The sequence below is a fragment of the Passer montanus genome, unplaced genomic scaffold, assembly GCF_014805655.1.
Source record: "Passer montanus isolate IOZ18808 unplaced genomic scaffold, ASM1480565v1 scaffold154, whole genome shotgun sequence".
In the NCBI taxonomy this organism is placed as follows: domain Eukaryota; kingdom Metazoa; phylum Chordata; class Aves; order Passeriformes; family Passeridae; genus Passer; species Passer montanus.
Window position 1 is genome coordinate 565,352 of NW_024362494.1, and position 11,603 is coordinate 576,954.

The 11,603-nt window shown below is 63.0% G+C and overlaps 1 protein-coding gene across 4 annotated transcripts; it reads right to left on the minus strand.

Annotated features, from left to right (window-relative positions):
* Nucleotides 1-645: 645 nt before the first annotated feature.
* Nucleotides 646-10,108, minus strand: NES (nestin). 4 transcript variants are annotated; one of them, XM_039702148.1, is made up of 7 exons: nt 8,661-10,107; nt 7,787-7,911; nt 6,976-7,049; nt 3,893-6,319; nt 2,918-3,697; nt 2,028-2,725; nt 646-1,444 (listed from the first exon to the last, which is right to left on the minus strand). In XM_039702148.1, exons 1-7 carry the CDS (start codon nt 9,573-9,575, stop codon nt 1,094-1,096), a joined length of 5,370 nt encoding a protein of 1,789 aa, XP_039558082.1. In that variant the 5' UTR covers nt 9,576-10,107; the 3' UTR covers nt 646-1,093. The 4 variants fall into 4 exon arrangements, with proteins under 4 accessions (XP_039558082.1, XP_039558083.1, XP_039558080.1 ...); XM_039702149.1 differs by having other exon boundaries at nt 4,079-6,319; nt 8,661-10,106; XM_039702146.1 differs by having other exon boundaries at nt 2,918-6,319; nt 8,661-10,108.
* Nucleotides 10,109-11,603: the final 1,495 nt, after the last annotated feature.

The window sequence follows — 11,603 nt, forward strand, 5'->3', positions numbered from 1 at the left end:
GGGGGTTTCATGACCCTGGGAATGGAGTACCCTCCTCCTGGGGGTATTGCCCTGGGCGTTGAATCACCCTGGGAATGGGGGAACATCTCCTGGGGGCATCACCCTGGGATGGGGGAACATCTCCTGGGGGCTTCATCATCCTGGGAATGGGGGGACACAGCCCTAAGGGCATTGCCCTGGGGGCCACACCACCCTGGGAATGGAGAAGCATCTCCTGGGGGCATCACCCTGGGAATGGAGTAACCTCCTCCTGGGGGCATTGCCCTGGGGGGCTGCATCACCCTGGGAATGGGGGAACATCCCCCTGGGGCTGCATCATCCTAGGAATGGGGGGACACTCCCCTAGGGGCATTGCCCTGGGGACCACACCACCCTGGGAATGGAGGAGCATCTCCTGGGGGCTCCCTGGCCCTGGGGGCTGTATCACCCCAGGAGTGTGGCAGCCCCACCCCAGGGATTGTGCCCAGGTAGCTGCAGGGCTGTGCACTCAGAGCAGGGGCAGCACCATCCCACCCATCCTGCCCCAGCCCCCGCTGCTGGGTGGCCACCAGGGCACCTTCCACAGCCAAAAGCAGCCTGGAAGTGCAACCCCCACCCCCAGCCAGTGCCCTCCCCTGCCCCCAGAGTGAGGAGAGGCAGCCTGAGTGGGAGGATGAGGCTTTATTAAATTAATGAGGCAGTGGGTACATCCAGCGTGGCTCAGCCCCCAGTGTCAGCCTGGGGCTGATGTCCCCCAAAATGCTGAGTCCCAGGGTGCACTTTGGGGGGTCCCTACCCTCCAGCTGGACGTCCTGGGGCAAATACTGGGGGAGTTGGAGGGGGAAGATTGCAGGGAATGGGGAAACACAAGAGTTTAAATTAAATACACCCACCCAAGAGGAAGCTCAGAATGGACAGGGGTCCCAGAGCAAGCACGAGAGTTTGGGTGGGCTGTGGGGGTGCAACGGAACTTGGTGGTTCTTCACTCTGAAAAGGGGTGCAAAAAATCCACACAAACGTTAAAAACCACAGGGAGATGAGGAATCATTAGAGGGGGGTGGGACAAGGTGGGGGGTACAGGGTTTTGGCAGGAAGGGGCTGCCCCTGGCTGCTGTCACTCGTCCCCTGAGGACCAGGGCTCCTGCTCAGCCCTCAGCCCACACGCTGCTGCCTGCTGGGCTGTGGGGCACAGGACATCCTCCCCCAGAGCAGGGGGCACGGGGCTCAGCTGCTTGCCCCTCAGGGTGCCATCCCCCAGCTTGGTGGCCGTGCCATCTCCAGGGGTTGGCATCACCCCCGAGGGCTCTGTGGGCTCTGTGAGCAGCTCCTGTGCCAGGGCTGTGCTGCTGGTGCCGTTCAGCATCTCCTCGGTGAATTCAGGCAGCTCTTCCAGGCTGGCCTCCCGGTGCAGCCCGTTCTCAGCCCGGAGCACTCCCTCCACCTCCTCCGTCTCCATCTCCGGTACCTCTAAATTAAATACACCCACCCAAGAGGAAGCTCAGAATGGACAGGGGTCCCAGAGCAAGCACGAGAGTTTGGGTGGGCTGTGGGGGTGCAACAGAACTTGGTTCTTCACTCTGAAAAGGGGTGCAAAAAATCCACACAAACATGTTAAAAACCACAGGGAGATGAGGAATCATTAGAGGGGGGTGGGACAAGGTGGGGGGTACAGGGTTTTGGCAGGAAGGGGCTGCCCCTGGCTGCTGTCACTCGTCCCCTGAGGACCAGGGCTGCTGCTCAGCCCTCAGCCCACACGCTGCTGCCTGCTGGGCTGTGGGGCACAGGACATCCTCCCCCAGAGCAGGGGGCACGGGGCTCAGCTGCTTGCCCCTCAGGGTGCCATCCCCCAGCTTGGTGGCCGTGCCATCTCCAGGGGTTGGCATCACCCCCGAGGGCTCTGTGAGCAGCTCCTGTGCCAGGGCTGTGCTGCTGGTGCCGTTCAGCATCTCCTCGGTGAATTCAGGCAGCTCTTCCAGGCTGGCCTCCCGGTGCAGCCCGTTCTCAGCCCGGAGCACTCCCTCCACCTCCTCCGTCTCCATCTCCGGTACCTCCTGCACCGTTGGCTCCTCCTCGCTGGATGAGGTGAGGGAGGAGTCTTCCCCTGCATCCCGGGAGAGCTCAGCCCTGCCGGGACCCTGCCCACCCTCTGCCAGCCTCCCCCCCAGCAGCTCCTGGCTGAACTCCAGGGCCTGCTCAACTATTTCCAAAATCCCCGAGTCCTTCATGACATCCACTGGCACCTGTGCAGGGAGAGCAGCAGCGTCAGGGACGGCTGGAATCACCTCTGGAGAAGCTTCCTGCCCCGGGGCAGAGCCCAGCTGAGGTTCATTCCAGGCTGGAGGAAGGCTCCCACTGCCCAGAGCTTCCTCCTCCTCCTCCGTGGGTGGCTGCTCTTGCAGAGGTTGTTCTGCCTCACCAGGCACTGCCTGGGCCTGGAGCTCTGCTGTGCCCTTGGTTGTGTCATGGAGAGCTGTGCTGGGCTCATCCTCATCTTCCTCCTCCTCCTCCTGCTGCCCTGCCAGCCCCAGCGAGCAGCCTGGGAGGGGTCCTGCTCCACTGGCACCCCCCTGCAGCTCGGTTGTGTTGTGGAGCTCCTCATCTGCCTCAGCAGCCAGACCTTCTGGGTGCTCTGCTCCCTGCCACGCTGCAGCGCCCGTGGCACCCTGGGCTGGCTCTTCAGAACCTCCTGATGATGGTCCCACCACCCCGGGACAGCTGGGATCTTCTGGGCCTTCCTCATCAGAACCTCCTGATGATGGTCCTACCACCCCAAGACATCTGGGATCTTCTGGGCCTTCCTCATCAGAACCTCCTGATGATGGTCCTGTCACCCCAAGACAGCTGGGATCTTCTGGGCCTTCCTCATCAGAACCTCCTGATGATGGTCCCACCACCCCGGGACAGCTGGGATCTTCTCCTGAGCCTTCCTCATCAGAACCTCCTGATGATGGTCCTGTCACCCCGGGACAGCTGGGATCTTCTGGCCCTTCCTCATCAGAACCTCCTGATGATGGTTCCACCACCCTGAGACAGCTGGGATCTTCTCCTGGGCCTTCCTCCAGCTCAGCAGTGCTCTCCTCATCCTTTGGCACCTCAGGTTCTTCAGTGGGCACCTCCATATCCTCATCTGCTTCTGCAGCAAGCACCTCGAGGTGCTCTTTGCCCTCTGGCACTGGAGACGCTTCTCCAGGAGCCCCCAAATCATCTTGGCTGTCTTCAGTTGCTTCCACTTGAATTTCTTCAAAGTCCTCAGGGATCTCAGCTTCCTCTGAGTTGGACACCTCTTGGCTGGGAGCAGAGACCATGAAATAACCTTCCTCCTCCTCCTCAGCCCCCTCTGCTCCTTCCTCCTCCTCAGCCCCCTCTGCCCCTGCCTCCTCTCCAGGGCTCTCTGGCACGCTGGGGGTTGGTGGCTTGTCCCTCCTTTCACCCTCCTGGGCTGTGTCACACCCAGGGGCTGGCTCCGTGCTCTCCTCTCTCTCTGGAGGGTTTGGGGTCCCTCCTTGGTAGAGGTGCAGGGGTGTGCTGTCGGGCAGTGTGTCCTCCAGCTCCACCCTCCTGCCCGAGCCCACCGTGGGCTCTGCGTCTCTGGGGGTCTCCTCCAGTGCCCACTCACTGCTGTCACCTGGCACCTGCCCCAGTGCCAACTCTGAGCCCTCCAGCTCTCCCAACTCTGGGTTTTCGGGGGTTCCCTCCAACGCCCACTCGTCCCTGTCACCTGGCACCTGCTCCAGTGCCAGCTCTGAGCCCTCCAGCTCTCCCAGCTGTGTGGGTTCTGGGTTTTTGGGGGTGTCCTCTAATGCCCACTCGCTGCTGTCACCTGGCTCCTGCCCCAGTGCCAGCTCTGAGCTCTCCAGCTCTCCCAGCTCTGGGTTTTTGTGGGTGTCCTCTAATGCCCACTCACTGTTGTCACCTGGCTCCTGCTCCAGTGCCAGCTCTGAGCCCTCCAGCTCTCCCAGCTCTGGGTTTTTGGGGGTCCCCTCTAATGCCCACTCACTGTTGTCACCTGGCTCCTGCTCCAGTGCCAGCTCTGAGCTCTCCAGCTCCCCCAGCTCTGGGTTTTTGGGGGTCTCCTCTAATGCCCACTCGCTGTTGTCACCTGGCTCCTGCTCCAGTGCCAGCTCTGAGCTCTCCAGCTCCCCCAGCTCTGGGCTGAGCCCCTCATCCTGCCCCTCCCGTGGCTCCTCTGGACCCTGCTCCAGCTCCTGCCCGTCCCCTTGCCCAGGGGCACCTGGAGGAGCTGCCTGAGGCTGTGCCACGCTGCCCAGCTGCTCCTGCCGTGCCCGCTCAGCTGCTGGCTCAGCCTCTGGCAGCGCCTGCTGCTGGCTCATCTCCTGGCTCTTGGCATCTTCTTCATCATCTTCCTGGGCCTCCTCCAGCTCTGCTGGCCCTGTGCCACCTCTCTCCTCGCTTTCCAGCCTTGCTGCACTGCTCGGGGTGTCGTCTGCCCAGGCTGCCTCTTCTGGCCCCAACGCTCCCTCAGTGTCCCCTGCTGTCGCCTCCCAGTCCTCTGGAGAGGGCTCTTGGCCACTGCCACCACCCTCCTGTGCCCAGGGCTCCTCTCCTGGCTGCAGCTCCTCCTGTTCCTCCCCCTGGCTTTCCTGCAGCTCCTCTGGGGTTCTGCTGTGCCCCTGCGGGGTGTCACCTGCCACAGCCTCTCCTGGCCCAGGGGTCTCTCCTGCCTGGGAGCCTTCTCCTGCCCCGTGGTCTTCTCCTGTCTCATGATCTTCTCCTGCCCCATGATCTTCTCCTGCCTCAGAGCCTTCTCCTACCCCGTGGTCTTTTTCTACCCCATGGACTTCTCCTGTCTCATGGTCTTCTCCTGCCCCGTGGTCTTCTCCTGCCCCATGACCTTCTCCTGGCCCAGGGTCCTCTCCTGCCCCATGGATTTCTGACTCGGAGCCTTTTTCTGTCCCATGGACTTCTCCTGTCTCATGATCTTCTCCTGCCTCACGGTCTTCTCCTGACTCAGAGTCCTCCCCTGCTGTGAGGTGCTCTCCTGCCATGTTGTCCTCTCCTCCCAGCACCTCCCTGCTGGCCTCTCCCTTTTCTCCCTCAGCACTTTCCCCTCTGCCTGTGTCCTCCTGTCCCACAGCGTCTTCTTCATCTCCTGTGGAAGCCTGCTCTGCTGGGATGGTCTCACGGGCACTCGAGGGCTCCTGCTCTGGGCACAGCTCCTGCTCCCTTTCCTTCTCTGCAGCCGGATCCATCTCACACACGGGCGTTTCCTGCTGCTCAGACCTTCCCTGCTCTGCATCAGCAAAGTCCTCTCCCAGGTCACCTTTTGTGGGCAACACCGGGTGGCTTTCCACAAGGACACCAGCAGCAGCTTGCACTTCTCTGTGTGGGCACTCCTCTTGTTGCACACCCGTTCCTTCTTCCTGGAAATCGCCCTTCTCCTCCTCCTCATCCTCCGAGGGGTGCGATGGCTCTGTGCTTGGGCTCTCTGCCCTCTCCTCCTCTGCCTTTTCCCAGCTGCTCTCTGTCTGTCCAGGGAGATCCTCGTCCCCCTCCTGGGCCTCCATTTCTGGATGCCCTGGGCTCAGCACAGCAGGTACCTCCTCCTCTTCCTCCTCCTCCTCCTGCCATGCTCCCAGCTCTTCCCGGCTCCCCGAGGCTCTCAGGGGAGCGGCCGTGCCCTGTGGGGAGGGGGCTGTGCCCTGCAGGACGCTGCTGTCAGCAGCCAGCCCCTGGAGCATCCCCTCCCCAGCCCTCTGCTCTTCCTCGGGGTTCTCCCCATCCTCAGAGCCCTCCGAGGGCTCTCGCTCCTCCCCAGGCCGCTCTCCACAAACCTCGGGGGGGAAAACGGGGCTGGGGGCACAGATATCCCACTCGGAGCTGGCTGTGGGCTCCTCTCCGGGCTGAGCATCGCCTTCCATCGCCTTGAGGGCATCCTCCAGCGCCTCGCTGACCAGCTGGGCCGGGTACTGCAGCCTGTGGGCGGCTCCCAGGGGCTGCAGGCTGGCACTGCCGATGTCCCCCGAGGCTCTGGACAGGGCACACTCCATCTCCGGGCTCATCGCTGCCTCATCTCCTCCCGGCCAGGCGGGGCCGTCTCCCCCAGAGCTCTCCCTCTGCGGCGGGGAGGGGCTGGGGGGCTCCGGGGAGAGCGGAGGGTCGGCTCTGCCAGCCTGGGGGGCTCTGGGTGTGGTAGCTCCCAGCCCCCCAGCCCTGCCATGCAGAGCTGAGGTGATTTTCTGGAGCTCCCTGGCGCTTTGGGCTGTCGGGGGGTCTCTCGGGGGTTTTTTTAGCTCTGCCCGGGGCTCTCGGGGCAGCAGCAGCCGCCTGGCCTCGGGGCTCGCTGCCAGCGCTTTGCTGCTGCTCACCTCCAGCTTGACATCTGCAAAGAGCGAGGGCGAGCCGTGAGCAGCCCTCCCCTGCCCCTTCTCCTATTTTTAATCATCTCCTTCTTGGAAAGTGGGGAAATTCCTCCCTCCTGAGCGCAGCGGATGCTGCTGGCCCCGGGGGATGCAGCATCGGGCCGGGACAATGCCGCGCCCAGCTGCAGCCGCAGCCGGCCCCTGCTGCTGGGGCAAGTGGGCAGGTGACAAGCTTTCCTTGGTTTGTTTTGTTTTGTTTTGAGGAAAAAGGAAATGCTCAGCTGGTTAGCACAGCCCTCCGTCCGCTCCTGCTCTTGCCATGAAAGGCAGGGAATTAAAAACGAGGCAAAGGAGCAGATAAGGCTCGCGAAGGAGCAGATAAGGCTTATCTGGGCTCTGAGCCCTGTGCCAAGAGCCCCCGGCCGCCGTTCACACCTTCCTATCGCTGCCGGGAAAATGAGGGGAAATGTGTCTAAGTTAGCATTTAAACCCCTCCAGGAAAATGCAGGAAAATGTGTCTAAATCCACATTTAAACACACCTAACCCCCCCAGGTAAATGTGTCTAAATCCACTTTTAAACCCCAACAGGAAAATGCACAGAAACGTGTCTAAATCCACATTTAGACAGATTTAAACCCCCCGAGCCCTCCCGGGGTGCTGTTGGGGGTCCCTTACCTCGCACACCATTGGCCAGCCTGAATTCCCCTGCGGGCATCTGCAGGCGGGTGCTCTCTGCTTCCAGCAGCGTCCTGGAGGGAGGAGGAGGAGGAGAGGAGCTCGGTGGGTGCTGCAGGGTGCTGGGTGCTCCCTGTGCACCCTAGGGTGGGTAAACTGAGGCACGGGTGTTTGTGCCGCTCTGGACACGGTGTCAGGGCAGGTAAACTGAGGCACGGGTGATTGTGCCGCTCTGAACACAGAGCGTCAGGGCGGGTAAACTGAGGCACGGCTGCTCGTGCCTCTCTGGGCACAGGGCCTCAGGGCAGGTAAACTGAGGCAGGGCTGCTTGTGCCGCTCTGGACATGGTGTCAGGGCAGGTAAACTGAGGCACGGGTGATTGTACTGCTCTGGGCACGGTGTCAGGGCAGGTAAACTGAGGCACGGGTGATTGTACTGCTCTGAACACAGGGCTTCAGGGCGGGTAAACTGAGGCACGGGTGGTTGTGCCGTTCTGAACACGGCGTCAGGGCAGGTAAACTGAGGCACGGCCGCCCTGGCACGGCTCGGAGCACACCGAAGGAGCCCCCCTCTCTCCTGCGCCCCCTCCCATCCCCCCGTGGCCGGGATTAGTGTCCCCGCAGGGTGACATCATGCTCTGCCGGGGAGGCCCCTCGCCCGGGCTGGGACAGCCCCATTCTCATGCTAATTGTCCCCCCTGTCCCTTTGTGCGGGGCCGTCTGGAAGGGCCGCGCGAGGGGCACAGGGCTGCCCCTGGAGTGCCAACACCCCCGCGGTGCCAGGCCCGGCTCCGTGCCCGCCCAGAGCTCACCTGTAGGTCGCCACCTCCAGGCTCAGGGACATCTTGAGGTGCATGAGCTGCTGCCTGTCCTCCAGCACCCGGGCGATCTGCACCCGCAGGCTCTGCTGCTCCTGCTCCAGGGCCTCCAGCGCCAGCTGCGGGCACCACGGGGAGGGTCAGGGTCGCCCCCAGCCCCTCCTGAGCCCCCCCGGTCCCCGCGGATCCGGGCCGGGCGGGTGGTTCTGCTCATCCCCGCAGGATGCTCAGGAACCTGGGGGCTCATTCTAGCCCGGGGGGCAGAGGATGGGGCAGGGGGAGCAGGGCTGAAAGGGGACGGGAAGAGGGAGGAAAGGCCGGGGTGATTCACAGCCGGCGTGGGAAAGAAACAACTTCCAGGGGAACAGGCGAGGCGGCGGCATCCTCTGCGCCGGGACAGCCAGCGCTGCTCCCCGGAGCTGGAACAAAGGCAGACCCTTCCCCGGGCAGAGTCCGCGCCGCTCCCGGTGTTTCCAGCCCGCTCCGCCTCCACCTCGCTCGGCTGAATCGCTTTTGCAGCTGTCGGTGGTCGGTGGGAGTTTGTCCTGCCCGCACCGGGGGCGGCGGCGATCCCGGGATCCCCATCCCGGAGCCCGGCAGGGGCTGGGGGAGCACCCGGGGTCTGCCGCAGTTTGGTGGCCCCGGCTCTCTGTTGTGCCGGGGACAGAGATGTCCCCAAGCCACTTTGCTCTTCCTCCTGCCCTCCCCAGCTCACCCAGGGCCATCTCCATCCCTTCCCTGGGGTTTGTTCCCTCTGTCTGCCTCCCCCCATCCACCTCTCGCATCCCTTCGCTCGGGGACGTGCCCTGGGTACCCGCCAAGCCACCCACAGCCCCCTGCTGTCCCCTCCCCGGGGATTTTCACTCACCTGGAACTTTTCTGCCTCCCCGCGCTGCTCCTGCCACTGCCGGGCCAGGCTCTCCTCCAGCATCTCCTTGCGTGCCTTGAGCCCCGCCAGCTCCTTCTCCAGGTGCTGCAGCTGCAGCTGGCTCTGCTGGTTGTCCTCCACCGCCTTCCACAGGTTCTCCTTGGCCTGGCACAGGGAACCCTCCAGCTGCGCCACCTCTGCCTTGTAGGTCTCCACGGCCCCTTTCCAGATCTCCGAGAGCCTCTTGGAGTAATCCTGCACCTCCACCGGCTGGAAAGCCACCGGGGCGCAGCGGAAACTCTCCAGGCTGTGAGAGAAGCTGGCGATCTCCTGGTCCAGCCCCGCTTTCTCCTCCTCGTGCACCTCCAGCAAGGCTTCCACCTCCTTCTCCAGCTGCACGGCTCTTTCCTTCAGCCAGATCTGTGCTCTCCTCTCCTCCTCCAGCTCCTTCCTGCTCAAGGACAGCTGCTTCTTAGCTTCTTCTCGGGCCGCCTGCTCCTTCTGGCACCTGCTTCTCACCTGCTGGACCTCCTCGTAGAGGTTGTCCCTGGCCAGCTCGGCCGTGCACTTCTCCCTGAAGGCGAGGTCCAGCGCATCCCGCAGGGCTCGCAGCTCCTCCTCGTACTTCGCCCTCCACGAGTCCCCGGCCGGGCTGCTCTTGGTGCTCTGGATTTCGGCTCGCAGCACCTCGTTCTCCTCCTCCAGGAACTTCACGCGGGCCAGGTACGCCTCCAGGCGCTTGTTGAGGTCCCACATCTGCAGCGATTCCTCTCCCAGGGCTCTCGCCCCCGCGAAACTCTCGGTGCTCAGCATGGGCGCTGCCGGGCCAGGAGGATGCGGGGAGAACGCCGAGACACAGCGGAAGGCGGGGAGGGAAGCGAGTGCCTGGGAGCAGAGGGGAGCGCAGCTATTCATACTCTGCGCTGCCGAGTGGGAGGCCCCCGAGACCCGGGCGAGCAGCCGGATTTAACCCTTGCACAGCCGAGCCGGCTCCAGCCCACGTGGGCTCGACGCTGAGCTCCGGTTCCCCAGCCCTGAGGAAGAGCAAGGTGCTCCTTCGCGCTTCGGGAGGGTGACATGAGGGCTTGGATCCTGTCCTGGCGTGGCTCGGCTGGGAATGTCCTCCCTAAAGCCTGAGGGCCATGCCAGGGAGCTGGAGGGCTCGGCGTGGAGCTTGGGACGCGTCCAAGGGCGCTTGGCAGATGCCCGTGCTGGCTGCAGCATCCCTCGGCGGTGGCTTGTGAGCCCCGTGCTGCCCCAAAATCTGCGGCAAGGAGCCCCAGAGGAGCCCGCCGGGGGTGACACAGCCGTGGCGAGGTGATGGCTGCACAGAGGACACCTCTTGGCAGGTCCCTGGATCCATCCGTGCGGGAATCCCTCTGCGGAGGGAGAGCAGCTCAGCCCGTGGTCCCCGGGGCGCTGCGTCCAGCTGTGTCCAGCTGTGTCCAGCTGCACTCTTCCCTCTTTCCAGATGTCCCTGGCGGGCTGTGCGGAGCCGGGAGCCCAACGGGAGCAGCTCCTCCGAAACTTGGCAAGCGGCGGCTCCAAGTTTGGTTTCCGTCAGAGCTTTCAAGCAGTCACGGTCGGATATTTGGGGATTAGGATTTTTGATTTTTCTCTATTTACCCCGGATGACTTCTCTGGGGGAAGGGCAGCGCGCTGCCGAGGGGCGGAGATTCAAAATTTCAAACTCGGGAGGTTTCTGCGAACAAAAGGAGCAGGAAAACGCCGCTCGGGGAGAGACTTCCAGCGTTTTCTCCCGGGAGACGCTGATTTTTCCCACGGGAGGGTCCCCGCTATGTCCTCACCAGGGCAAGGAGGACAGGAATGTCTCCTCCCGAGCTGTCCCACGGGACAGGCTTCTGGAAAGACAAGCAACAGTCCCCTCTGCTGGCAAAGGCCACCCAGAGCCGAACCCGAGCTCCTTCCAGCCCCTGGGAGGGACGAGGCTTTCCCCTGGTGCCTGAGGGGGGGATGGCCCGGCTCGGGGGTCCCCAAAGGCATCATCTTTCCGGCTCATCTCCGGCCAGACATCCTGTCTGGCTCCTTGGCCCGGCTCTGCTTTGCCTCTCACGGCCAAGATTGAAATGCCATTAAGGAGCACAGGGAGTGATGAGGTTGAATAATTGATCTGGGGTCTCCGGAGCCACGGGCACTGGGGTGATGCAGTGTGTCTTTATCTTCCTCCTCCTAATTTCCACAGCACAGCTGGCCTTCCTCACTGCCTGGCTGCTCTCATTTTCCTCCTTTCCACCTCCTCTTTCCACCTGGGATGTCCAGGTGGCCCCAAAACTGCTGCAAAAAGACCCCCAGTGCTCATGGCTGCACTGAGAGGTGCCCTGGGAGTGAGCAATTCCTTCCTCCCTGGCCTTGTCCCCCTCTTCCTCCTCCTGCCTTTTGGGGTTCCCCATTGTGCCTGGCCCCTCTCTCTCAGCCAGCAGCAGGGCTCAGCAAGGTGGTCCAAATCCTGCAGCCCAGGGAGGACTCAGGATGGCCCAGGATGGGGATGTCAGTGTCGGATGTTTGAGTTCAGGAAGTCCCAGGACAGGGATGTCAGTGTCCCTGGGGGATGTTTGAGTTCAGGAAGTCCCAGGACAGGGATGTCAGTGTTCCTGGGGGATGTTTGAGCTCAGGATGCTCCAGGATGGGGATGTCCATGTCTCTGGGGGGTGTTTGGGCTCAGAATGCCCCAGGACGGGGATGTCCATGTCCCTGGGGGTTGTCTGAGCTCAGGATGCCCCAGGATGTGGAAGTCCATGTTCCCGGGGATGTTTGAGCTCAGGATGCTCCTGGATGGGGATGTTTGAGCTCAGGATGGCCCAGGATGGGGATGTCAGTGTCCCTGGGGATGTTTGGGCTCAGAATGCTCCAGGACAGGGATGTCCATGTCCCTGGGGGATGTTTGAGTTCAGGATACCCCAGGATGGGGATGTCAGTGTCCCT